Here is a 26,756-nt window from a genome sequence, read left to right as displayed (position 1 = left end):
GCAGAAATTCAGTACACCCAACCACGGCTCCAGCCAGGATAGGTTAGCTAGTGCAAGGCCCTGTCCTACATACTGTTCCCTCGCTATGGTCCGCCAGGCCAGTCACACCCTCCCCCTGACCTGCCTCTCCTCACTGACTCAACACCCCCCCCCCCCCCCCCCCCCCCCCACCCACAACCACTGCCACACACACACAAACCCCCCGCGGCCCATCTCAGAACCAGCACATGCACAGATCATCATGCGGTGGTGGGAAAAGTTAACTCTTCATGACTGAACACTTTTTAGTCAGGTGCAGGGTTGTGTTTGATCATTGCTCAGTCTGTCCTCTAACTTGCAGCACACACACAGAGACAAGGGATTGCTTGCTGATGTGATCGGAGTTGACAGAAAAAATAGTATTTATGGATTATTATTGTTTGTAGTATTTTTAATCTCGGCCAATAAAACTCAACAAAACAACCTGGGTCCGTAGCTTTGACAGCAGCATGCTGTTAACTTTTAGTTTCCAGTGTCTGAGTTTTAATGTGGTGAGTGAAAACAAGTGCACTTCACGCTCCTTTGTGAGCGCTACACTTGTTTCACTTTGGCCGGAGCAGCTGAGGTATGTGACGAAACTGCCTCAGCTGACCAGGCTGACCGCGGCCAAGAGAAAGGCTGACTTAGAAGTAAAGCTGCTAATCTTCCACTTAGCTGGTTAGGGTGGCCTGTCATGTAGTAAGACAGAGAGAAGGTGGTTAGGTAGGGTTAACTTTAGATGAGGGTAGTACTGTGATTGGGTAACTGGATGAAGAATTGATGAAGGGTGAAGAATGCAAACAGGCAATGCTTGATTTGATGGGAGGGATGGCTGTGGGTGCTAGGTTGAAGGGAACAAGTGGACTAAGGGTGAATGAGGATGGAGGGTAATTCGAAAAGAGGGACTTCATGATGGTTTAAAAGACTAATGATTGTGAGGACAAGGTTAATGACAACAATACAAATGAACTAGGACAAGACATTCAACATTACATTGCATAAAAGAGATGCACACACGGATGACGCACAACATTAAAACCACTCGCCCAATATTGTCTCATTTTTTCTCGTGCTGATAAAAAAAGCAGTGTTCGGTCATCGATCTGAGGAATATCCCCTGGTGTCTGGAGCTGGGATGTTTGGAGGGCATCCTTGTTTGCTGTGGTGGCATTTTGGGATTGAATTCAGAGGTTTCAGGAGTCGGGTCAGTTCATACCTTAAGTCAGGGATTCCAGACTAGAAATGCTGCTCTAGTCAATGAAAGAAATGTGTCACTGTTTGGGCTTAAACTGTAAGAAATAAATGTGTAAAATTCCAGAAAAAAAAAATGTTGTTAGCTCGTTGACCAAACTGCCCTGTAATTATAAAACTGAAACAGACAATATCATTTTATTTTGGACATATTGTAAAAAAAATATAGAAATTTCTGTAGTTTTATAACGGCACTTCTGGCTTCCGCTTCAAAGGATTGTTTTATCCAATTGAAAAATAAGGAAGTGATATGATAAGGTGTGATATGAATGGGAGGACTTCATCAGAAAAAGCTGGAAAACTTATTAAAAATACATTTAAAAACCCAAAAATTTAAGCCCTCCTTCACAATTTGTAAAGTCATCCAGTGGACCAGACTGGACTCTTTGTCGGGCTGATTCTGGTCCCCAGGCCTTATTTTTGACACCTCTGCCTTAAGTGTTCCCTGAGCCATTCCTGTCCAATTAGTATGGTTGGAGTGTGCTGTTGGTTCAGCAGCCTGAAATGACATGATGAAGGTTATCCACTTCACCTATCAATCAGTATACATTACATCACATTAATAAAATTGCATTACATTGTATAATATCACATGATACATCACTATGGCACTGATTACATTATATATAAGATCAAATAACATCCTGACATCGTAGGCCCAAGTTTAAATCAGATCATATATGATCACATTTAATTATGACTCAGTGAGATCACGTGTGAGAACCAATATATAACACAGATAGAAAGCAGGACCTCGCTGACATATGCAATATGAAAATAAAAGAGCAGCTTCCAGTCAGCGATGGCTGTTTCACAAACTGTATCCTGGTTACAGATGCTTCATGTCACCTGAGGCCTAACCTGGCACCACAGGAAGCCATTTTTTTCCATTATGTCTTCCTGTAGAGCAGCCCAAACCTTGCTCATATATTAAGCTGATATGAAGAGATTACTAATGAGTGACAGAGACCTAACAAGCAAATTAAAAAAAAACAACAACAATAAAAAAACAGTTTTAGCACACAAAACCTGTGATGAATTCTGTGCGTCCTAAATCAGATCCTTGTCTTTGAAATGTTTATTTATTGAATCGTTCTCTCGTCCGAACATTTCAAGACATCCAGGAGGGTATTAATGGGCCACGCTGTTGTGATTCAACCAATGACGAGAACGGCGGGGAAACACTACACAGAGAGCGCCACTGGCAGCATGAATAAAAGGCAGGCAATGCGCGCAGGAGGGGAGGTCCGAGGCCCCGGGTAGGCTACGGGAAAAGGAGGTAGAGGCGGAGTCTGTCTGTGAGCGTATATGCATCTGTGCGCTTCCTCGCTCACCCCTCCTCTTTTTTTCTTTTTTAAACCACCCCACCCCCACCTCTGCTGCCCCCTCCCCCCTTCCCCTCTCCCCGACCCCTCCTCCTCCTCCCCTCCTCCCATCGTGCTTGCCCGCCCCTGAGTCTGGAGCAGCAGCAGCAGCAGCAGTGGAGCTTCACTGCCTCTCCTCGCCTCACAGTGCGGGAATATACCAGCGGAGAGCAGAATGGATACGGAAGGGAGCCAGAGCAGCCTGTCCTCCGGCACGGACAACTCCCCCCACGACCCCTGGTAACAGCCCGAGTCCGTGCGCCCGTGTTTCGCTCGCCTCTCGGCCCGGTTTGAGTTCACCTTGGACTTAAGTTGAGTTCAGTGCGGGGAGCGAAGCCGCGCCGAGACAAAAGACAAGCACGCTGTGTGTGTTATGTGTGTGTGTCTCTCTCTCTATGTGTGGGATGGATAGACTCAGCGGAGGAGACGCAGACGCACCGCTTGCTTTCCGCCTGTTATTTCTCTCTCCCTCCCCTCCTCTTGTTTGTTTATTTTTCTCGCTTTTCCACCAGAAGGCCACATTGTAACTTCTCTTCCATCATCTGGAAAATCCTCTCCTTTTTTTCCTCCTCCTCCTCCTCTAGGGGATTATAACGGCCCGACTGGCCGATTGGTGACTTCGCAACATGGCCGATGCTTTCTTCTTACTTTATTGATGCTATATTACGCACAGATCCTCCAGATCCCCCCCTTCACTCCACGAATGTGCATGTGTTGTGCTTAAAAGACGCTTTGAGAAAAAAATCTGTGACTTACAGCTTCTGTTTCTCTCATTCAGCAAAATGTTCATCGGGGGTCTGAGTTGGCAGACAACACAAGGTGAGCTGTCCCGCACGCTACTTTAATAAGTCTGGATGAAAGCCTCCTGTTTACTCCTTTTTAAATATAACGTTTGCTCTAATAATAGCTGTGGCGATAACCTGCGAGGCTTCTTGAAGTTTTAAGGAGAAACGCGGTGAACAGTTCAAATCAAAGCCTCCTATTCATTAAGGATCAAGCTCTAGGTTTAGAGTCGGGAGACGCAGGAGATTAATCGTGCGCACACGACGACTTGTCTGCCTTCCTTTCCTGTGCACTCGTTACACTCTTAATAACCCGAGGAGGGCATTCAGAGTAGAAAAAAAGGAAAAAAACACTAAAGTGATCGATTAATCAGCGTTAAAGCTGGAAGTTGGGCTCGTCATCATGGGCCACGCTAGTGTTGTTGTTTTCCTTATTGGTAGCACTCCGCTCAATTCATTCATTTATTCGAAGAGCCGTGAGCGCAGGCTGACGCACGGGCACAGTTTAGTCTTGTTGCGACGGCCCGTGTTATTATCTCCACTGCTGCTGCTTCTGCTGCTGCTGTGTCAAAACAGCGAGCGTCACCAAGTGTGTAGCTTTGTTTGTGGTCCGCAGGGCCTAATGGGGCTGGTTGTGCTGAATGGCCAAAGAGAGCCCGGTGTATAAACCTCGGCAGGACACACGCACACAAACACAACGTGGTCCGCCCGACCCCCATTGTCTCGCTTCAGCCACTGCACAGCACACCAGGGCCCTGTTTAGAGAGAAGTCCTTCTCTCATTCCCTTCCCCTTTAACAGTGTCTCCCCGGTGTCTTTGCAGAGGGCTTGAAGGAGTACTTCTGCAAATTCGGCGAGGTGAAGGAGTGCATGGTGATGCGGGATCCCGTTACCAAGCGGTCGAGGTAAGAAGGAGGCGTGTGCGCTCCGCCGTCCTATCACCGGATGCCTCATGCTCTTCCATGCTTTTCCATGAGAGCTGTCGTGAGTTTGCATTCTGATTTTGTCACTTGCGTGTGCTTTCTCCCCCCCGCGTTTTACAGAGGGTTCGGCTTTGTAACATACACAGAACAAGCCGGTGTGGAAAAGGTTTTGGCACAAAACAGACACGAGCTGGATTCTAAAACGGTGAGTTCTTAAACTTTTGAAGTGGATGGTACAACTTGGGCAACTTTTCTTACTCTGGGAGTGTGTAGCCTGTTTCTTACCCCCCACCCCTTCTCTCTCTCTCTCGGTGCATTTTACCTCCAACCCTATGGCTTGTAAAGTTGAGGAGTGCATTTTGGAGCCCACACCCCTCCTCCTCCTCTCCTCTTTTGCTCATTTCCCCCTCCAAATCCTGGTTCAGGGCGCCAACATGAAAGCGTTCTTTCTTGGTCTTCATTGCCATGGTTACCTGGGGACCTGAATGGGGTGGGAGCCCCTTTGCAAAAACCCTCACAGGTTTTTATGCACAGTAGAGAGTTCACAAGTTTTTCCCCTTCTTCTTTTTTTCATAGGAAATAGCAAGTGATAAGTTTTTTTTAGTGGCAGCTCTCAGAGTTTTTGGGGGGTGGCAAGAATTGTGGGAGTGGATTCCAAAACTGATGGCAGGGAGAAGGAAGACTGTGGGGTCAGAGCAGCTGAATTTAAATAGTGATGTAACTCCGAGATTTGTGAGTGTGTGTCTCTGTGATTTCCCCCTCCTACACTGCTTAAACATGAAAAAACAAATGTGGGCAAATTTCACAAACCACTCACCAAACCAGAGGACAGGCAGCACCCTTGTGTTCAGGTAATCCATATTTTTGCGAGAGACAGTGACTTGGGCACGAGTGCGAATCTCTTTGGTTTGTTTTGGTGAGAATCCGAGGCCCACATTTGAATATCTATTAAAGTGTGAATGCCTCTGTCTTGGTAATGCAGATTGGTTGTAGGATTGGGGACTGGGTGTGTCTTTGTCAGCTTGTTGTCTTTCCTAACCACACACACAATAGGATCATTTGAGAGTGAAAATCGGTGGCACAGAAAGTCAGCAGGGCCCAGGGGCAGAGGAAAGGTAGAGTTGGTTAGTTTGTTGGAGCAGGCCTGTTGCTGGGGGTGACGCCAGCCTCAGGAGACGGTGCTGTAACTGCACAGCCCAGTGGGATTTATGTCTCCATAACAACTTCTCAGCTATTTTGCATTGACTTAAGGTTTGGTTGATTGGGTGGCACAAAGATGGTGTCAAGTTTTGTCGGGCATTTATAAGTACGCAAGATTATGATATCATGTTTGTTTTTTTAAGTGAGACTCTTCATAATTTAGAAAGTTTAAAGATGCAGTTTCGTGAAATAATCAGACCTTCAAGCACCACCGCTGGAGGTCCTGATATTTATTACAAAATGAGCGCTGCTGCTGGTAATCTCTCCATATATATTTTTTTATTATTCCTTTTTCACCTTGCTTGGAAGTAGGTTCTAAGAAGCTGCAAAATATTACTCAGTGAGTCATGTTACCTCTTAAAACTAGGTGCTGCCAGAGCCTTTGAGAGCCAGACCCTCTGTATTTGTGTGTGTGTGGGATGTGAACGCTGGTTTTGGACGCCTCTGGTAGCTCAGCTTGGCAGGCCACTGGTGGGGTTAGGCGTTGCCCTATTATAAACCAAAATACGGCATAAGGCTAAACAATAATAATGTTAATGACTCAAATGCAAGGCTGGGTTGCTCAGGTTGTTGTGGCAGCAGTCTGCGGGGGGAAGCGTGCCATGGTACCATTTATCCAACAAGGCGTTTTAAATGGGGGGTATGGTTGCCATTTTGTTGTTCCATTTTTTGGAAATTTGAGCCCAGAATTTATTTGTTGCAAATCTCATATTTGCCAAATTGGGATGTATTTTCTTTTTTCTTGCCTTGCTTGTAGCTTAATTCTCGAAACGCTACACAAAACATATTTGAGAGAACGTTTTTGCATCACACCTGGAGTCTCCCTCTCCACAGTATTGTTTGATCAGCCTGAGACGTGAAAGAGGCATTCCTCACAGGCACGAGGAAGAATATTTGATGCTGTGATGTGTATGCCTTGTTATGCTGAGCTTTGGTTTACGAGAAAATATGTGAAAGGCATGAAGCGGGGACGGGCGATGTGAAAAGGAGAAAATGCACAGGGTGAGAAGTCAGGTGCAAACTAACCGGTGCAAGGTCCACGCTGCTTGGTTAGAAGCGGTATTAAACATTTACAGTCCTGTTACATCGTGCTAGCTGCCCTCGGAAAATGAAAGTCACAGGTTAAAATATGAAGTGAACTGTTGTAATTGTTCAGTTATAATGCAATAAGGCTGTCTGTTGTGTTCAGTGAGAGGGTCTGTCGAGGTTGTTGTTTTGGTTCGAGGTTAGATTTCCTGTCGGGGGCAGAGTGTGGCCTCGGGGCATTGGTGTGCTGCTGTATTTCCCTGGCCGGAGAAGAAGGGCACAACTGGTATTTGTTCTCTTGGAGAAAATGCTTCACTGGAACCGGTTACGGGAAGAAGTAAAAGACGAGGCCAGATATTCTCTGAAAAGAGACCACTTCTCGCTCCCTCTGTGCGGTGATTTCAGATTTTTAAAAAATTGTGGTGAATTATGGTTTTTGGTGATTAGTGTGATTATTTGGCATTTGCTATTTCTTCACAGGGAACTCTGTCTCTCAAAACGACCCCCTAAAAAGCCCAGTGTAGTGCTGAATACAGGTTACTGAAAACATTTTTAATAGAAGGCACAGACAGATAAGAAACACACTGATTATTTTTATTTTATGTGATTTGTTTTTAGCGCAAGTAAGCTGGAATGTCCTTTTCAAGGTGTTTTATATAGTAGGTGGAAACTGCTGCTTTTAGCGCGACTTGTCTGCGAGGCTAAAGAAGTCGTCAGCATTGTGCTAATATAGCCGCTTTCATCTGTAGCCCATGACATATGTTAGCAGCAGCCACTGTGGGCCACAGGCCCCATAGTCTGCAGTTGCTAGTGGTCTAACACCTGGTTAGTGGAGAGTTTAAATGCCAGGATGGGCTGCTCGCTCCTGATTGGAAGATTAGCTGTTAATGCTGACGTGCACGAAACAAGGAGAAGGGGGATGGAGGAGGTGAAGAATAGGAGAGAAGGGAAGGCACTGTGCTGTAATTAGTATGGATCTGTAAAGCAACTAATCGGATTGAATGAAACAAACTGGATTGGGCTCCTGAGGTCCGTGCACGACATCAGATCCGGGATAAAGCTTGGAGCAGCTCTGAAGGTGGAGCGAGAGAGCTCTCTTGTCATGTTAAATGTACACAAACCCCCACCCCCCACCCCAACAGTAAACACAACCGAGCACAGCAGCCACACGGGTTAGGCGCTCACATAGAGGGTTACAAGCGGTAGGGACGGGGTTAGGTTGGAGGACCTCATTAGTGAGCTTCGTTAACTAATTACTGTGCCATTCTTCAGCTGTGCAGATTGACCCGGCTGGCCTGAGCCCAAACCAAGTCTCCCTCTTACACTGTGTGCATGTATTGACATGTCAGCCCCTTTCGTGTCCTTGGGTGTTTATAGCTTTTGTTAAGCTCATATTGATTATTTTGTCATAATGACGGTAGCCCGTGGTGTCTTTTTATCAACGTGGTTGCCCTTTTCTTGCGAGAATGTCTTGGAAACTCGGCCAGTGTATCAGAGCTTGAATGTCTGTGTGTATATGCTTGTGTTTTCACCTATGAACTTTGCACGTATGTCACTTTGTATCCTCGTGTTAGCGTTTCCACTCTCGCTGCATTGTTTGGGTGCTTGTGAATGTGTGTGTGTAAGTGTATATGTATGTGTGCCTGTGGGGGTAGCACGGGAGCCCCAGTTCCTCTACGGGCCCATCTGTTTTGTACTCTTTGTCCTGTTAATTAATGAAATCAGAGGGGCTGCCTGCTGGGACTGCCCCACTGCACCACCACACTGGACAGGCCCGCTTTCTCATGGGCTGACTCTGTTTTCCAAATGAATGCCTTCTCTTTCTCTCTGTGCTCTCTCACCTTTACACGTACGCATCTACTGGTTTGGCATTTTTTAAATTTTTTTTCAAAATTTATTTATGCTTTGATTTTTGTTTTCCAGTTTGTAACACTGGTGGACACGCCGCGCCCTGCGAGGTGACTATTGGTCGTAGATTAGAGTAGTCTTAAAAGCTAAAACCACTAAAATCATACTGCAGGCTCTGCTGTCACTATGCTGCTTAGAATGAGCGGAGGTTGGATGTCATGAAGCAGGATGTTAGACCAGTTCATGAACACTCAGTTATAACTCTTGTCTGTCAAGTCTGGGAAAAGCACCTTTTTTTTTCTTTCTAGAAAGGTTTTCACATTTTTCTTGAGTAGTTACGCTTTCACCAGTATGATTGGGAACGCTACGTGGCCGAGCTTCTTTTCAAATGTCAAGCCACCGAAGAGCTATTTCTGAGTGTTGCAAACAGTGACCTGGCTAAGTCATTTCACTTTTTGCTTTGTGGCCTATCTGTCTTCCTTGAGGCTAATCCGCCACTCTGATAGATGCTTTAGTTTTCATTTTTATTATTGCCTCCCTCTGAGTACTGCCAGATGTAGAAATTACATGTTAGATATATTCTGTTACTTCACTGAAGTGGAACGATTTTTTTTAACAGCATGGCATGACAGTAGCTGTAGTAGCACTGCTACAGATATTACATTAGGCCTAACGTAGCCTAGCTGGTAACCTTCAGTATTTTGAAGAGCTTCTGATAATTTACTAGCTGTAACAATATTGTTAATTTGTAAAAATGTGAAGTATGATGGGTAATCTGATCCTAAAATTTATTAGCAAGACTGCTACATCAGTGTGATCACATATCTTGATTTCTTAGGTATTTAATTAGCCCATAAAAAATCATAATTTGTGTCCCGTCTTCAACCCCTCACCCCCAATTGGTCGCGTCAGATAATTGCCCTTTCTAGAGCCTGGTTCTGCTGGAGGCTTCTTCCTGTTAAAGGGGAGTTTTTCCTTCCCACTGTCAACAAGTGCTTGCTCATAGGTGCGAGGGTCCTCTTGGCGATTTCTCTCTATTATTTTACATCATAAAGTAATTTGAGATGACTGTAATGGTGATTTGGTGCTATGTAAATACAGTTGAATTGAATTGAGTCATGCAAACATACTGATTTCACACTTCTTAAAAGAAAGGCGGTTTCCGAGAAAACTTAACTAATCAACATGCTGCTGGATGAATAAAAAAAAAGACTTGGACATTAGTGCTTGTTTACAACTAGCTTATAGAAACTGATGTTTTTTTTCTTCGTGTGTTTACAATGGTGATAACAATGGACAATGTGGCTCGTGTTAGATGTCTGACCGCTGTCATTCTCAGCTCATGCTCTGCCACATGATCGCCTCAAGGCAGCTCCTGCCCTCTTGTCGTGTTAAAACAGTACAAGGCAGGTGGGCTGAACAAGGCAGTGACCTCTCAGCACTTCAGTGCCAAGAGGAACAACGGACATTTTGCCCACGTACGCCAACCGGTGATGTCATTAGGATGTTACAGACGCTTGGAGTTGTTTAATTGTGATAATTATATTGCGCTGTAATATAAATGAGTTTCTTTCCAGTAGTACAGTTGTACTATAACTCTATTGTTTTTAGTAAACAGTGAAACTAGTGTGTAGAAATTGATGCATCTGAGTTTGCAGTATTTGGGCTGGAATGATGTGAAGAAAAGCTTTGATATTAACTCTAAGTTTATACATATCTTCTCTCATTAAATACATTTCAAACATAGACGCCACAAAAAAGATGTTTAATTATTTTAAAAACATTTTTATTGAACAAGGTCAAATGCTGCCATGCTGGGTGTGAATGCGCGGTGTGAGTAAAATGAATTCTCTTACTCATGTTCATCGTGCTTGATCACGGCAGTGACCCGATGTTCAGTTTATAAGTCAGTATTATTTGTGACACATTTAAATAAAAATGGCTAAAAAAGCTGAATCATGTAGCGGGCAAACGCACACATCTGTAACACTGTAATGTCACATTTGGTCCACACTGACACAGAAATGCTGTGTTGTCATTGTTTGTGAGCGCGCTCGGTTGTAGCGGATAGTCGCTGGTGGCTTCGTGCGTCCTTGTCACCTTAGTCTTTGTGCGCTGACCAGCTGGAGGTGACATGGCTCTTCTCATCTTTGTGTCCCACTTTAAGGTGTAAAGTCCCTCTGCAATCCCTTCCAAGGACGCTGCAGCTGCATCTTAGTTACACAGCGCTGTGCTCTCGAAGCGGCGGCAAATGTGAAGCACTTAAAGGTCCTCGAAGGATATATGTGTCAGTAGATTTGTCATCAGAAGCAGGGAATTAACACAGGGGCGAGATGAAAGGATTGTTTGAATATTGAACGAACACCCTCCTTTGTGTCGTGCGTATTGTTCACATTAGAACTAATTATTTTAAGCTATTTCACAGGGCACTTTTTACTGCCAATATCAATTCAATACCTCTGATAGCGGCTGTGGGAGACATGAGGGGTTTCGCTTCACACATCCAATTATTAGAACAAAGATGAAACTCTAAGACCATAATACACTACAAGGTCCTGTGACCTAAAAATCATCTCACTCGTCGGTTTGAGTGAGAATAACACGAGATTCCGCACAAATTTAAAATGCCAGGCCGAGCTTTGCATATTTAGCATTATTAAAGGCCAGCTCATTCAAAGCTCATTTACTTCTAATTTTATCTGTAACCTTGACCAATGCTGAGACATTCCAGTGGGGAGGAATATGGATACAGTCAAATCGAGCTAATCCAAAATGGAGCTTGTCAGGATTTGTGAGATTTTAGAAAAAAAAAAATCTATGTGTGATATATTCAGAATCTTAGATGCTCATTTTGGATTCAAGACTGCCCCGCTCTGTGTAGTTTGTGGCGAAGATGCATTTAGTCGTGTCTCAACACACAATTCAGAGAAAGTACATATTCCTGTCTCACTGTGTATTTTGTTCCCTATGCGTGTTTGTTTAGCTGCCGTGTTTGGATTTTCGGGGGCTTGCATAAACAAGGGTCTACTATACATATTCGCGGATTAGCATACGATCTATTTCTGGACCTGTAGTCCAGACTTAGAGGCTCTGTGTTGTAACAAATTCTAGTTAGTTAACAGGGTGATAATTCATTGACGTGCGCAGCGGTTTTTTGAACAGGAACTTTTGAGCAACAAAACCAGAGCAGGTAGAGATTCGGTATCATTGCTGGGAAAAAAAAAAAATCAAATGTCAGATATATTTTAATATCGCTTTCCTATATATATATTATGTGCATTTCCAGTCCCCCAACCATTCAATGACACGTTTGAGGCTGGATAACTTGTGTTTATGGTTGCCAGCGATCCAAACTTGCTTATGCCGTGTCTGTTATTAGTATGATGGTACTTCCTTTGTAGCCTTACTGCTCCCAAATCCTTAATAAGTCTGTTATTGGAACAGAGTGTGAATTAGACATCTCTGTGGTCTAATTGACCCCAAACATAATAGTACGGAGCAGAACATGTAGTAACGTGTAGAAGGTGTGCAGCTTGTAAATGTCTTTTTGGCAAATGTAGTTGATTATATGTTTCCTGATGACCAGTCGTAGATTATTTATGCATTTGCTGCCTGTTTCTGTTACAACAGAAAGAGTACAGCATTGATATCTATATATATATTTTTTATAAACAAATCAAATGTATTGATTTATCACTTAAAAAACGACAACAAAAACTCATCATGACTCATCTTTTCCCTACAGATCGACCCAAAGGTGGCGTTTCCCCGCCGGGCTCAGCCCAAGGTGAGTGCACCCTGAAGGAGTTAACAGCAAGGAGGAGTGGAGATGATGTCATGTGTCACCCCTAATAAGGGAGCCCTGGTTGGCTGGGATTAGACTCAGGCACATGATCTAATTGGAGCTACAATCCACTTGTCCAGCCTGACACCATGACCCTGTGTACACAGGCTCCTGCACTGCCGCCTGTATACGTGCACACACGCACACACATGCATTTTCTGGCTCACACCTAAATGGATGCTTGCGCCGATTATTCACCTGCACACATGCTGCTCGCATGCACACGCCTCAGAGGCCTTAAATTGACATCAATTAGTCTGAATTCCAAGAAGAGCTTTAAGCAACCTTTGAGATTAGACAAACGCCAACCAACACAAAGTGTCTTTATCGCAGGCAGCTAGCACAGACCTAATGTTATTAGTGATAAAAGATACCTTCTTCTTCTTTTCCTTCTGCGCTGTTAGCTGGTGACCAGGACAAAGAAGATCTTTGTCGGAGGACTGTCAGTCAATACCACCATCGAAGATGTGAAGCAATATTTTGACCAGTTTGGAAAGGTAAAAAAAATGCACAAACCTACTAAATACTTGCAACCATCATGCTTAAGCCTTCACTCTGAAAAGCTGTCTTTCAGCTGGACTGCTGCTGCTCAACCTTGGTCTGACCTTGACTTACCCTTCACAGATAATACCCATCATATTAGATATATGAGCATTTTAGTGGTTTTTAAGTGGCAGTTGATAGATAGATATGTTGCAAAGCTATATTGTATCAATAAAGGGACAACAAATATCAATTTTTTAATAAATCATTATCATCTCACCTGATAATAGGGGGCGACCTTTTTGCAAGCAGTTGCACTCTGACTGGGACTGACTGGAATCACTCTCAGAGAGGTTTTTAGACATTTGCAGATAATTGCTATTTAATTTATAAATACAGACAGATTGCGTCGACTCAACTGGCTGCCAGCTGTTTGTATTCTGCAGAACAGGATGGCTGCTGAGCACAAATGTAATGGTTAAGTGTGTGCAGGCAGCAGACGATATGTGATTTTTTTTTAAATTTATCACAGTTTATTGCTGTTTTATCAGAAACAGATTGTATATAACTGCAACATTATGACTTATGGCAACATTTGTGGCAGGTTTAAGTGACGGTGTTGGTGTGCTTGACATTAATAACTGAAGTGAGATAACTTTATCTTATTGGATAAAACAGATATTGGCTGTCTTGAGGACATAATTTGTAGTTGAAAAAAGGGTGATAAATCACAATATATGTTACTACAAAAGCTTAATATCTTATCATGAGTGAGATATTGTGATAGTATTGTATCGTGTGGGTGTGTGGTGTTTACATCCTCTACTTTTAACCCAGATTTCTTAAGGTGGATGCTAATATTTTGTCAGCATTTGGCTGCTTGCAGCTCCTCTCTTAGTTTTAAGGAAGAATTAGCTTTTCGATTAGCCTAACAATTCCATTCCATTAGCCAACACTTTAAACTTTTTACAATTTATGAGCGTTAAGGTGTTTCATCTACTTTTAGTTCACAATTTAATAAAGTACAGAAACATTTCAATCAGTTATTTTTGAAGTGAATCATTTTTCAGTGGTTTTCAAGCTTACTGTTGGCTTCTAACAAGTTTTCACACTATAAGTGGGGAATTGTTGTGTTCAGGTGTTACAGTACTTTGATCAAATTACTTGATAAAAATTGTATCAAATTACTTCAGCTTGCCCGCAATCTGTCCGTGTACCTTCTGGTAGCTGCATAAGCACACCCTGGGGTACCTCTGGTTGGGCTTGGCTGCTCTAATGGACTGCATGCCTTTGATAGATTATATTCATCTACTGACTCTGTCCAGCTAAAAGTTTTTTTTAACTTTCCTTTTAAACGTTTTTTTTCCACAGAGAAAAAAAAAACTTTTATGGCTTTTGTTTTAAGCATGTCCGTTTTTCGGTTCAAGTCGAGACACCTTAAAAAGAGAAAGCAGACCTATTTTAGGAGAAAAAGTGAAACGAAGGCACGCAGTGAAAGTGAAAGAAACAAATGCTGCGCTGTTATACATCCTTTTAACCTTAGCTAGCTTCTTCAGAAGTCCTCAGAGTGGGTTTCTCTAAAGAGTGCAAATATCAAAGAGGGGAAACAAAGAAAATGCTGTGTGGTCATCGGTGGTTCTGCTCCGTCAGCTTTAGCATGACTTAGTTTGTTAGTTTATCTCTGTTGTTGGCTGTTTTTGCTCTTTTCTGATCACATATTAGCATTTCTGGCTTCTGCATTTGGCCTGCTTAGCTCTTTTGAAAGAAATTTGGTGAAAGGCAAACACATGCTGTGTAGACAGATGAGTGGCCGGGGGTAGAGGGAGGTTAAAAAAAAAAAAAGCAGGAGGGGAAGAGGGAGATGGCAGGGGACTGAAAGGGAAGAAGAAACCCCCCGTGGAGAGAGAGTGGGAGGGGAACTCAGAAAAAGGTTGAAGGGCAGAGGGAAGGAGGAATGCTGAGATAGTAGTGAGGGGCAAAAGTGATTATTAAAGGGGGGAAAAAAGGACCAATCTGATGAGAAATAAGTGTGTTAAATTATCCATAAAGCGTGGCATGTTGGGTTAGTTTTTAGCAAACTACTGTGTGCGCGAATGGAGATCAGCCTTTTCAGTATTAACTAATCAAATGCAACAGCTGCTCCTGTAACAGCCCCCCACCTTACCCAAAATCAGTACTTCAGACACCCTCCCATCTCACACACACAAACACACACCCTGCTCTAGTCGCTCTCAGCTTGTTGCCGTGGTGACCTGCCTTCGCCCATTGTCCCGCTATAATCCAGTGCTTTTTTTGTGCGTTTCCTTTAAAAAAAATGTGCGAGAAGTGTGTATTTGCATGAATGGAAAGACGGGCGTGCTCGTGAAAGTGTGACAGTGGCATCGTCGTGGATGCGAGCTTGCATGCATTTGTGCCCATGCAGACGGAGAGCGAGGCTCACAGCCGGCGATCCAGTTGTCACAAACATTAAGTGTGCGCCTCTGCCGCCGTTGGTGAGCAGGACAGTCTGAAAATGAGCATTGCTTCAGGATGTGGGCCTAATGGGTTGGAAGAAATTAACAGCACGAAGCTCCTTCTGCCTCGTGTCTGCCTGTGTTTTCTCTCAGTTGGCCTCTGACTCATGCTTGAGGTATTACTGTATTTCAGGTACTGGTTCAAATTTAAAGAACGCCGTTTAATTCCGGCCCGCGTGCTCACGGAAGACCTGGATTTGCGAGCGTGTGACCCGTGGCACAGATTCAGGTGGCTGTTGTGACATGTGACACGTTTCTCCTCGGTGCACTCGCTTAAAATGGCTGTTTGCAGTCTGTGTGCCGAATCATTTCTCCCCGGTGATTACAGACACTCATATCTAAGACAACACTCCCTCCGCAGGATGAGGGAATATTTGGACTGTTTGGACACGTGAGACCAAAGCTGTATCGTGGATAGCGGCGATCCCACAGTGCATTCCTGCTGAGCGGGAGGTATTTCTTGTTTATTATCTGAGCCTGGTTACAAGGTGCAGGTTTGGTTGGAGCAGGACTCAGTGTCCTGTTTATTTTCATACTGTGGTACCGCCTTGCAAGGAAAACACAGAATGCACTCTGCATCTTATGCAAGTCTTTGATATGTGCCGAAGTTGTTGTTGTTTTTTAGCAAGCCTCTAAGAACACCTAGATAAACTTCACTACTTGGACTAGGGTGGCTGCTCGGTTGTTGACGCGTCAGGTGTTCTGGGCCAACCTGAGGAGTCAGAGGCTTTTGTTTACATGTGATTTCCTAGTTGAAAAAATCTGAGGGCCTCTTGCTAAATGTTCCCAGGCCAATGAGACTGCAGCAGCCATGTTTCGATTAGAAGTCTGAAATGAGGGTCTTGTAATTTCCCTCAAGCTCATGTGGCTCTTTTTTTTTTTTTTTTTTTGGCCAAAGCTGAATATAAGATCTGTCCACACACAGAAGTGTGTTTAACATTTCAGGCATTAGCATTTCAGGCATTTTGGGCGTACAATCAATTAGGTTTAATCCAAAGGAAATCTCTGTTTTCATGCCTGTTTACCCTGCCTCTCTGTATCCTACACGAAAAGCCCGATGATTTCAAATCTTCATTTTTGAGTAAACCCAGAGAGTAGGTTAGCAAGCAAACGAAGGAGCGGATAGGATGAAAAAAGCAGCATGGACAGGGCAGACGGGAAAAGTTGGGACTCCACTCACCCATGTGAGCTGGCGATTAGAAGGCTTGACTGAACACTTTGTCTGCTGGCCTGTTTAGAGAGAGATGGCCGGAGAGAGCGAGCGAGAATGAAACGAGGGAGGGAGATGTGAGGAGACGGCGGGGAAAAAAATGTGAATGCCACCTTTCATAATCTGGCAGAAAAGTGTAATGGACTTGTCAGCAAACACTTGTTCTTCAGTACAATAGCGGTACGCTTCACTAAAAAGCGGTTATTTTTAATGCCGCTCTCGGGAAGCAGCTCGAGATCTCGGCTGACCCTCGTTCTCTGTACATCTGAGAATGTCAGAACTATGAGAATATGACCTTAAGTTTACTTCGGCTCTGCATGCATGCTGAGTAGTTAGCGATAGAGCTGCTGCTAAGTCAATCTCAGAACTCACAGCTATCCAATCAGATTGTCTTACAGCACCCTGGGCAGTGGACATCGTGAGATCTTCTCCTTATTGGTTTTGGCAAAGGCGAGGGGGGCTGGTGTGTGGCCACAGTCTGCAGATCTTTCTGTTCTCATGGAGGACAATTAGCAGAACCATGTTTGCACTACTATACTGCTTATTATCTGTAATATTTTTCTGTTTCCAATACTTAAAATCTCCTCTGGCTGGCAGGGTTTGCTAATCTCTTCCAGAATAGATGTTGCTAATGCTAACAGGAGGACTAGCTGTGAGTGTAACTCTACTCTTATGATAACATGTTGGCCTGCAGCTGTCTACTTGCTGTCCTCTTCCCTGGCTCTCTGCTGTGTCATTGAGTCTGGATGACCGGAAGGCTGGAAGACATGAGGGGGAGAGGAAAGGAGAGGGGAAGGGAGGAGGAGGAGGGGGTTGCAGGATAAAAACTGAATGAAGGACAGCAAGACGAGCACAGGGGGGAGCTCTGTGTGTGTTTGCGTGTGTGTGTCCCATGCTATATGTTAACAAGGATGAGAGTGAGGAGGGCTGTAGACGCAACCTTGATCCTCTTTGCATATATCATTTTTCACTTTCGTTGGTGCAAACACTTGCACAGGCTTGATCTCAATCAGACGAGAAGGCGTGCATGTGTGTTTTTCATCTGAGATACGTTTTAGAAATCAAATGACCTGCCTACCCAGAGGCCTCAGGCACTCAGGTTACACTGGTTTGGGTTTCAGCACGCGCTGCCTAATGAAAATAGCCATGTGGTAGGGCTTTGGCATATTATATCATCGTCCCGATAATATGGTTATTTTTACTGATATAAAAACATCATATCGCGATATCATACATGCTACAGCAACGCCATATTGTCCCCAGTGCAAGCAGCAAGGAGACAGGCCCAGGCATGTCTGACAGCAAGAGCGGTAGCTAGAAAAGCAGCTGCTGCAGCACCCTCCAAGCAAAGCACGGTACTTTGAAAAAATGTGAGAAAATTTGACCCACTAAAGGTGGAAATAACAAACATGGCAAAAACACACCCTTGAGTACAAAGCAGGCTATGAAGCAGGAGATACTAGCAGCCCGTGATGTGGGACCCAACAGTAAACAAATGACTCAACCGAGCATGCTAGAGCACTCTCCATATGACAGGAAGAGCGAACGGCGGATGGAAATTACTGATGTGGTTACACGGTGTTAGAGCAGGGCTTTAAGCAGCTGATTAGAAAGCTCGACCCTGAGAAACAACAGGTAGAAAACACTTTCATCTTTATTGTGTGACAATACTGTGCAGGCTGCTGACAAGTTGCAAGGTTAAGTTACTGTAGTTACTGTTAAACTAAAGCACGACGCAGTTATTTTATAGTTTTACTTAAATGTCCCAGGGAAAGCACAACCTGGGCTAGTTTTGTGCTCACGTTTGAATTTCTGCTGTGTCACTGTATATACTGCTGTGTCACTCACTACCATTGCACTGTAACGCTCCTGCAGCTGCTGCTGGCACCTTGTTTCAATAGATTCACACTTGTAATTAGGAAGTGTATCATCAGTGACAGCAGCTCATTGGAAAAGAAGGTTGGTAAATGCTCTTCATTTACTTACACTTACAAATGCTGCCGCCTGCAAGCTGCGAGCGTCGATACGACGTTCAGTCTTCTTTTTAAATATATTGTTGTTTTCTTGAAATAATCATGATATAATGTTGAAGCTGTCCATGCAGTCACGCTCATGTGTCTCTGTTGTTTTGCTGCTAAAGACTGAAAATGTGAAAGTTTTTACTTCCACCTTGATCCCAGGCCTTGGCTTCTCCGTGTGTCTCCTTATGCCGTCAGAAGCTGCTAACTTTCCTGCCAGTGAAGGACGAAGCAGGGAGGGAGGGAATGGGATAAAAAAAAAAGGGGGGGAGGAGGTGGAATATGAATAGGGCAGTGGAGTGAGTGCAAAAAGGAAAGTGGAGGGAGAAGTAGAATAAAAGGAGAGCGTGTTGACAAAAACCTCAGCTCACTTCGTTCTCTACTCTATAATCCAGAATGCTCACTGGCAGGCTTCCTACCTGCCATCAAGACTTTTAACTTTTTTCAATCTTCTTATTGCTGTTATTCATCACAGCATTATTTATCAGCCCTTCTTCTTTTCTCTCCAGCCATTGAAATGAGCTGGAGTGGGTGTATGTGCTTGTGGGGGGGGGGGGGGTGAATTCTTCTAATTGAAATTCTTTGCATGGTCTCCATGGGAATGGTAAACTTTGCAGAGAGGGAAAGAAAGACAGCGAGGGTGAACAAACGAGAGCAAAAGAAGGGCGAGAGCGGGACAGAGTTTGTAAGAACTTGGGTGAAGGACGGAGGCAGAGCGAAGAATGGGAAACATTCAGCGCCTCTTTTTTACCGCTGATATATTGCATTTCATTTTATTTTTTTACACGGCGCCCTCTTTCCCCCTGTTTTCCCCGTCGCTCTCTTCCCCTCTCACCCTTCCATTCTTTTTTTCTTCTCTCCTTTGTCACCTGTCACCCCGCCCAAGTCTCTGCCCTCCACCCTCTCCATCTGTTTTCTCCTCTTACTCCGATGCTAAAGAGGGACAATGGCACCCCATGCTGTGTAATGATGTGCACGCGCGCGCGCGTGTTAAGATGTCCGAGCTCATCTATTCTGTGCTTTGTTCTCACAGGTCGATGATGCCATGCTCATGTTTGACAAAACAACCAACAGACATAGAGGTGCGTACCCAGAGTTATACTCAAATGTGCACCCGCCCGCATTATGTTGATACGCTTAAGTGGGACCACGATGGAGTCATTAGCTCTGGTGATCTAGCTAAAAAAAAATTCAAACAAACAAATTTTTCTTAACGTTGTCTTTCCTCGCTCTCGCCTACTTCTGTTTATACAAAGTCAGGATCTAAGTTAAGACAAGTGGGGAAGGGGGGAGAAAGAAAGGAGCAGGGTGGAGTTAGCCACGCCCTATCCCCCCTCTCCTCCATGATGCTAACACCTTAATTGACAAGCAAGACCTGTGAGGTTGGCCTCAGCTCTTTGGGTTGCACGTTACAAAAGGGAGACATTAAAGTGATCACATGTTTTCTGATAACTGTGCTCGTTCTTCCATCTCATTATAACCACTCATATCCAGAGCCCGTGTAAAGGTGGAAAATTCAACATGCTTTCAAATGTTGCTCAAATGTTACAAGGGTTTCTTTAAGAGTTTTTTTCTCTCGCTCTTTTCCAGGTTTTGGTTTTGTTACCTTTGAGAATGAAGATGTGGTTGAGAAAGTGTGTGAGATCCACTTCCATGAGATCAACAACAAAATGGTACGGACGTGAGCTGTAAAAAATATTTAGAGCGTGGTTTACTCGGTGGTGTAGGGATTTGTTCCCAGTGTCCCAACTGCCAGACCGAATCATGTGGCGTAACTGTTGAGTGTCTTTATTTCAGTAGTTTTTTTTTACTAACTCCCTGTTTTCTTTGCTTCAGGTGGAGTGCAAGAAAGCCCAGCCCAAGGAGGTGATGACGCCGACAGGCTCAGCCAGAGGCCGTTCCAGGGTGATGCCCTACGGGATGGACGCTTTTATGCTGGGCATTGGCATGTTAGGTAAAGTATTAAACAAACAGCAAATGCAGTATCTGAAAAAATCACTGTTAATCAAGTGCTAGCACTGACTGACACCATTTTTCTTTACGAAGACAGAAATAACAGATTATGCAAGTATGTGTGTGTAGCTTAGTTTTAGATTGTACTTATTCTAAAAATACTCAAAAAAAGTAACAGTAGAATAAACTCAGACATCTAGAATGTGGAAAAACACCGAAACGAGACATATTTCTGTATGTGTTGCTGATCAGAAATAACAGAAAAGGAACCAAATCACAATATTGACTCAAATTTCAGTAGTGCCTTGAAAATGTCTTCTGTGCATTAATTTAGCTGGGAATAGCTCAGCAATTTGAACGCATTTCTTAGGTTTCCTCATTCACACTGAAGGAGCTGCTTTAAAAATTAAGAAATGTCATACTGTAGGTGCACCCTCCGTTCAGAAATATTTAGGCTACGTAAGCTAAACGCCTGCTTTCAATGACGTTATTCTCTGTGATGTATCGAATGTTTAGAGGTCACGGACTGAAGGGCTCCACACGCTGGAGTAAAAATACAGTATGAAGAGATCCTCATTGAGAAATCAAAACCGAGAGCTACATCAGCTGTAGTTTGTGGTTGTTTGATGCCCTCTACTGGCAAATTTCAGATCGTAATACATAATCTCAGTAAGGGCCTGTAAATGTCAGTGACTCATACTACTAGGTCTGGCTCATGTGTAATTCATCTCTAATGACCCCATTTCCCGCAGACGTTAAGCTAATGTGTATGCCTGGATCACCAAGTGTCCGGAGCTTCGCCTTAAATTTCGAAATATTCCGAGGTTGATTAAAATGAACCCCGGATGAGGGAAAGCAAAATCAAATAAATGACCTTAAATCACTCAGTAGTTAATAATAGCCATCTTTACTGTAACTCCTTCGTAGCTGCACTCTGTTGTACAAGAGCAGAGGAAATTAGCTTATAGGAGATCGCTTAGCTAACTGCCACTGCAGCAGGTGAATGTATGACTGCACTCTTGAGGTGGTTCCAAAAATAAACCTGGATAGATCAGATGGCTAGATCTGCCTGTGTGTACTCATCGTGATTTCTGCTCACACACCAAGCAGCCTCCCCTAAAACTCATTTTCTGAGTTCGCCATCATGCTCCTTTATACAGTCAATTAATCCTCTCTCTCTTTCTCTCTCCAACAGGCTACCCGGGTTTTCAGACTGCTACCTACACCAGCCGCAGTTACTCTGGTATCGCGCCCGGATACACCTACCAGTTCCCAGGTACGTCTGCATAAGCCACACAGCTCACTGACTCTCTTTAGGCCTGCAGACAGGGACAGAGTAAAGGCTAAAGGCTAAAGGCTACAGGCTGCGGCATGCTGACAGTTTTTAACAGTGCGAGGCGAAACATGTATGAACAGCAACGGCCACGTGGCTAGAGGTTCATGTGTGCGCTCAGATTCGCGTGTCATGCCGCCTTCATTTCAGCTGCAGCAAGTGTGATTTTAAAGTGCTCTTGTCTGTAACTTAAACCCTCTGCACTTTCTGAAACACTGTCTTCTGTTTCGAATGTTAGTTACTGATGTTTTTTGCCTTTCATTTGTGATATTAGACCTTCTTCCTCTTATATTCTTCTTTGTTTATTTGATCTGCTTATGTAAGCCCCATTCAATTGGCCGTATCGCCCCTCCTTTTCCTTTGCTCCCACCTTCCTGCCTGTCCTTACAGTAGGTTTTCTTTTTTTGTTTTGTTCTCTTTTGTTTTTACTTTCTGTGCTCGTGCATCTGTGTTGACATTGTCTCTGTGTGCGTGTGTGCCTTTGTAGTATGGCTGGTGGATGGCGACTATTTACAAAGACATTTTTCTCTCTCTGGATCTTCTCTGTTTCTAGAATTCCATTTAGAGAGGACCCCCCTCCTGACATCATCCCACCCTCCTGAGCTGGCAGGTGAGTGTTGCCGCAACCCCTCTGAGAACCTAAAAAGAAAACCCGAAGCTCTTTAGCAGCAGAAACCCAAGTTAAACCACGAAGACCATCTTTACTAAATGCAGTAACCCTGAATCACTGGGATACTTCTTCAAAAACAAAAGCAGCATAACCCAAAAAACAAACCTGTTTACTTTTACTTTTAAAATCAGATTTAGATTTAATTTTTGATTTAAGAAATAGTCCGCCTATGTACACGTGAGGCAATCCAGCAGCAGGTAGAAATAGGGTTCAAAGGTAATGCAAACGACCTTGTAAGACTTTTCAAGAATCAAACTTTAAGTAGTTTCTGTGAACATATCGGTTGTTTTTGCGAAGCTACTGTGGAGGTCGCCTTAAAATGTCTTTTTCCCTTAAGCACCATAAAATATGAACCCCCAGGTATTGGTTAGCACTGTTATAGTAAGAAGGTTTCTGGCTCAGACCTCCTGGCCGGCTGGATTCTGTGCGGAGTTTGCATGCTGTCTCCTCCCACAGTCCAAAGACATGCATGTTAGGTTAATCTGTGATTGGCCATAGGTGTGAATGTAAAAGTGTGTGATTGTCTGTCTCTCTTTTCGAACCCACTGACCAGTGACCTACCCCGGGTCTACCATGCGTCTTGCCTAAACTCATCTTGGGTGGGCTACAGCCTCCCATCAACCTTCAACTGGATAAGCAGTTAAGGAAATTGATGGAGCGATTTATGGATGTACACTAAACGATCTAACGAGTTCCATTTTTCTTTGAAGACTACTTCTGACAGAGGTGACAAGATATGATGATATATTGGGCTAAAAGCTTTTAGGTTGCTCCTAACTCTGCCGGTAAATACTTTTAGCCTTTGGATGTGTTGTGCATGCAGCCGATCTACAAGCAGCTGCGCCTTTACACTGACATCTAGTGGCTCTGAGCTGTACTTACATTTTTACTTGGAAACGCCATCCTCTTTGATTTTAGCCATCATTTTGTATCTTATTTAATGCATCAAGCCAGATGCTATAGGATGTTGGATCATTAAACCTTACACCAGTGGTATTTAAATGACATGTCAGATCTCTGGGTCAGCTCTCTGTTCAGCCACACTGAGCTGTAGATCATGACATACGTGTTGTGTGACAGTTTTGTTTGTTGTGTAATCCTCAGCCATTCCCCTGACTGCATACGGACCAATGGCAGCAGCTGCAGCAGCCGCCGCGGTAGTTAGAGGTATGTCCCTGTTTGTCTGCGAAAGAGTGTGAACAGCAGGAGTGTGTGCATGTTTACAAATTTGCATGCTCCCCTTACTCACAATGAGCGCGTGCGTGATGGCCTGGTTGGAGAAATAAAGGAATATTTTTAGACATGTGCATGTTTCTATGTGTGTGTGTGTGTGAGAGAAAACCCTCCAGTGTTTAAGACTGACTTGTCTCTCCTGGCTCTCAGGCTCCACCCCTTCACGCACAGCTGGCTTCCTGGGCACCAGCAGCCCTGGACCAATGGCTGACCTGTACGCTGCAGCCAATCAGGACTCAGGAGTCAGCAGCTACATCAGTGCAGCTAGCCCCGCCCCCAGCACAGGGTTCAGCCATGGTATAGGGGTAGGTCACATGCTCCCTTCCTCACCCACCAACTCAGACTTATATGCATGCATGAATGCACACGTGTGTTGACAAAGCTGCTAGAAGTGTATTCATCTTTGCCTCTATGTGTGTGTATGTGTGTGTCCTCAGGGTCCTCTGATTGCTACTGCCTTCACTAATGGCTACCACTGAGAAGTCTCAGGTCACCGAGGGATGGGAGGGCGTCTCCTCTGCTGATGAGCCAATCACAATGCTGACTGCCCACTGATGGCACAACCTGATTGGCCGGCCACCGGCTCTTTACCGGGCTCTCCTGGCTCCATATGGCTCCGCCCACCGACTGAATATCTTTTTAAATCCAGAACTCTTGTTTCTGCTGTACTAATCTCACTTCAACATAACTTCCCTGTTTTCTCCTCTTTTGTCCTCATCATGTAGTCTAATAACTAGAGCCCACCCCCTCTCCCCCCTCAGTTATCCATTTTTTTCCTTTTGAAGCTGAGAAAAAGAAACTGCAAAAAAAAAAAAAAAAAAAAAAAAAAATATCTCCGAGGAAACATTTGTCATCGTTGACAAAGACACAGACAACTATTTTGAGTTTTTATTATCGTCATTTTAAACTTCACTTCCATCGTGAATCCTTCCCAGCTGTCGTGCTGATGTTAACAGAAGCAGAAAGAAGGCAAAAAAAAGAAAGCTGTGCGAGATGAGATGGGTCTCAAAGCCGTTTTTAACAAAGGAAGAACAAATCCAACACAGTCCTTTTTTTAACTCGAGTCTCACAGAAACATGGAGGGAAAAAAAAACCAACCAACAACAACAACAAAAGTTAAATGTATATTTTGGTAGTCTCTAAAAACAAACAAAAAAAAACCTTTGTAATATTGTTATTAATATTGACATAATAATCTGTAAGGTATTTTATTCTGTAATTGGTTTTAAAGCAATGTTTTTATGTCTTCCTGTAAAATATTGTAAATAGACATTGGGTGAGGTAGGGTGGGTGTGGGATGGGTGTGGGAGGGAGGGGTCACTGAACCGGCTGGCATGTCATTGGTTGGTTTGGAAAAGGGTTAACAGCAATTTGACTGGATGTCATTTACTACTCTCTGCGGTCATCTCACTACTTTTATGGGTATGCATACGCCATTATGTGTACACTGTGGGGCAGTCCACTCTAGCGTCACTTCAGCGCAACGCTATCCAGGATAGCTGTTGGCGAATAAACTTCCAGGAGCTTGTCTGACATATTTTTTTTCAGTTGACACATTTTTGTTTGTTTGTTACCAGGTCATATTTTTGTTTGTTTGATTTAAGTCTTTCAAAAAAAAAAGAGAGAGAAAAAAATAAGCGAATTTGTCTCTTGCGTCTTCGTGGAAAACAGTTTATGAAACCACGATGGGACTTTGGATGATTAACAACTTTAAAACAGGAGAAATAAGGGGTTTCTGGCGATTCGGGACTTGACTTCACTTCCTGATTTTTGAAAATATTATATATATATTTTTTTGCGCGTTTCTCTTCTTAATGTTTTTGTTTATTTTAATTCTTTTAAGAAAATTCTTTTATGCGGTGTTCTCCACCGTGACAAACAAATGAAGGACATTCTCAGAGAAGCAGTTGTAGAAAAATCACGATCATGTTCTTTCCTCTTATCACTATTGAAGGTGCATGTGATTGCGTCTGCGTGTGTGCGTGCGTGCGTGCGAGTGAGTGTTTGTGCGCATACATCAAGGTGTAATATGGAACTACTTTCGTCAGCGAAGGAGCGTTTTGATTGCCTTTTTTTCCTTTGGTACTGAAAAAAAAAAACCAGAACGTTTGCCCTGCTCCATTTGGGTTCATCTGCTCTTCTCCCCCCTGACTCTCTCCCATTCCACACTTCGTTTTAATAAATTTGTGCACCTCTGGAACCAACAGATAACTGTTTATATATAGTTGCTGCTCAGTGTGGTGGTGAACAGACAGGGTTTTGGGCAGGGAACCAGAAATGGAACAGGGTCTCGCTCCCAGTCGGCTCTGATACGGGGGCCTCAGTACAAGACGGCGCTGGCTGGCAGGAAAAGTCAAAAAGCTGGAACAAATTCAACCTTTGCAAAAACAAGTAGCCTGTTTGTTCAGCCTTCTTGCTGCAGCCTGTTTGATGTTCAGCACAGCAGAAAACTTCCTGATCCAGCCAGTAGTTCCTCTGTCAGACGGGCTGGGACATGATAAAAGAAAAAAAAAAAAAACTACTGCTGGACACCAACACTGTAACTTTTTAACTTACAATAAAGCAATAAGTTATTTTTTACCTTACAAATGAAAATAGTACTATTATTGGTAATAGCAGACGACAAGTGGATAATTCTGCGGCATTAAGACTTATTTTCAGAAAAAAAAGAAACTATATTTTTCTGTTTTGAGATCTTGTTCCCCTTGTATATTGATTTTAATGATGTCTTTTGTTGTGCTGTTGTAAGGAAAAGGGCCAATGCTTTGAATGGAGTTTGTAGCTCTACATGAGCTCGGTTAAAGTTTAAGATTTGGGCTGTCCCCCGCCAAGCTTTACAGCAATGCTTTTCTTTTTTTTTCTTCTTTTTTTTTCTTTGTTTTTTTTCCTGACAGTTTCAATTTGAAAATCCTAATAAATTATTCTAAAGTGTTTGTGACTCCTTTTTTTTTTTTTTAACCCAACATTTGTTCACATGCGCACTGAAGTCATGTGAACTGACCTGCGTGTTTGAAATCTTAAGAGCAAATGCCACCTCTTAAATTGGTATACTGGCACAAATAGTCGGCGTATGTAACTGCCAAACTTC

At 43.6% G+C, this 26,756-nt stretch overlaps 1 protein-coding gene across 1 annotated transcript; it reads left to right on the top strand.

Annotated features, from left to right (window-relative positions):
- Positions 1 to 2,712: 2,712 nt before the first annotated feature.
- LOC146669472 (RNA-binding protein Musashi homolog 1-like) lies at positions 2,713 to 26,599 on the top strand. The gene is made up of 14 exons (XM_085406085.1): positions 2,713 to 2,873; positions 3,412 to 3,452; positions 4,238 to 4,319; positions 4,458 to 4,542; positions 12,157 to 12,198; positions 12,660 to 12,752; positions 19,513 to 19,561; positions 20,070 to 20,152; positions 20,316 to 20,433; positions 21,628 to 21,708; positions 22,319 to 22,375; positions 23,540 to 23,602; positions 23,819 to 23,973; positions 24,106 to 26,599. The coding sequence occupies exons 1-14, from the start codon at positions 2,809 to 2,811 to the stop codon at positions 24,145 to 24,147; spliced, it is 1,056 nt and encodes a 351-aa protein (XP_085262211.1). The 5' UTR covers positions 2,713 to 2,808; the 3' UTR covers positions 24,148 to 26,599.
- The last annotated feature ends 157 nt before the right edge of the window (positions 26,600 to 26,756 follow it).

This window comes from Rhamphochromis longiceps, linkage group LG5 (genome assembly GCF_057381845.1).
Source record: "Rhamphochromis longiceps isolate RC_006_pf linkage group LG5, R_longiceps_female_GT1.1, whole genome shotgun sequence".
NCBI classification, from domain to species: domain Eukaryota; kingdom Metazoa; phylum Chordata; class Actinopteri; order Cichliformes; family Cichlidae; genus Rhamphochromis; species Rhamphochromis longiceps.
The sequence above is the reverse complement of the archived record's forward strand: the minus strand, read 5'-3'. Positions and strand labels throughout refer to the sequence as shown.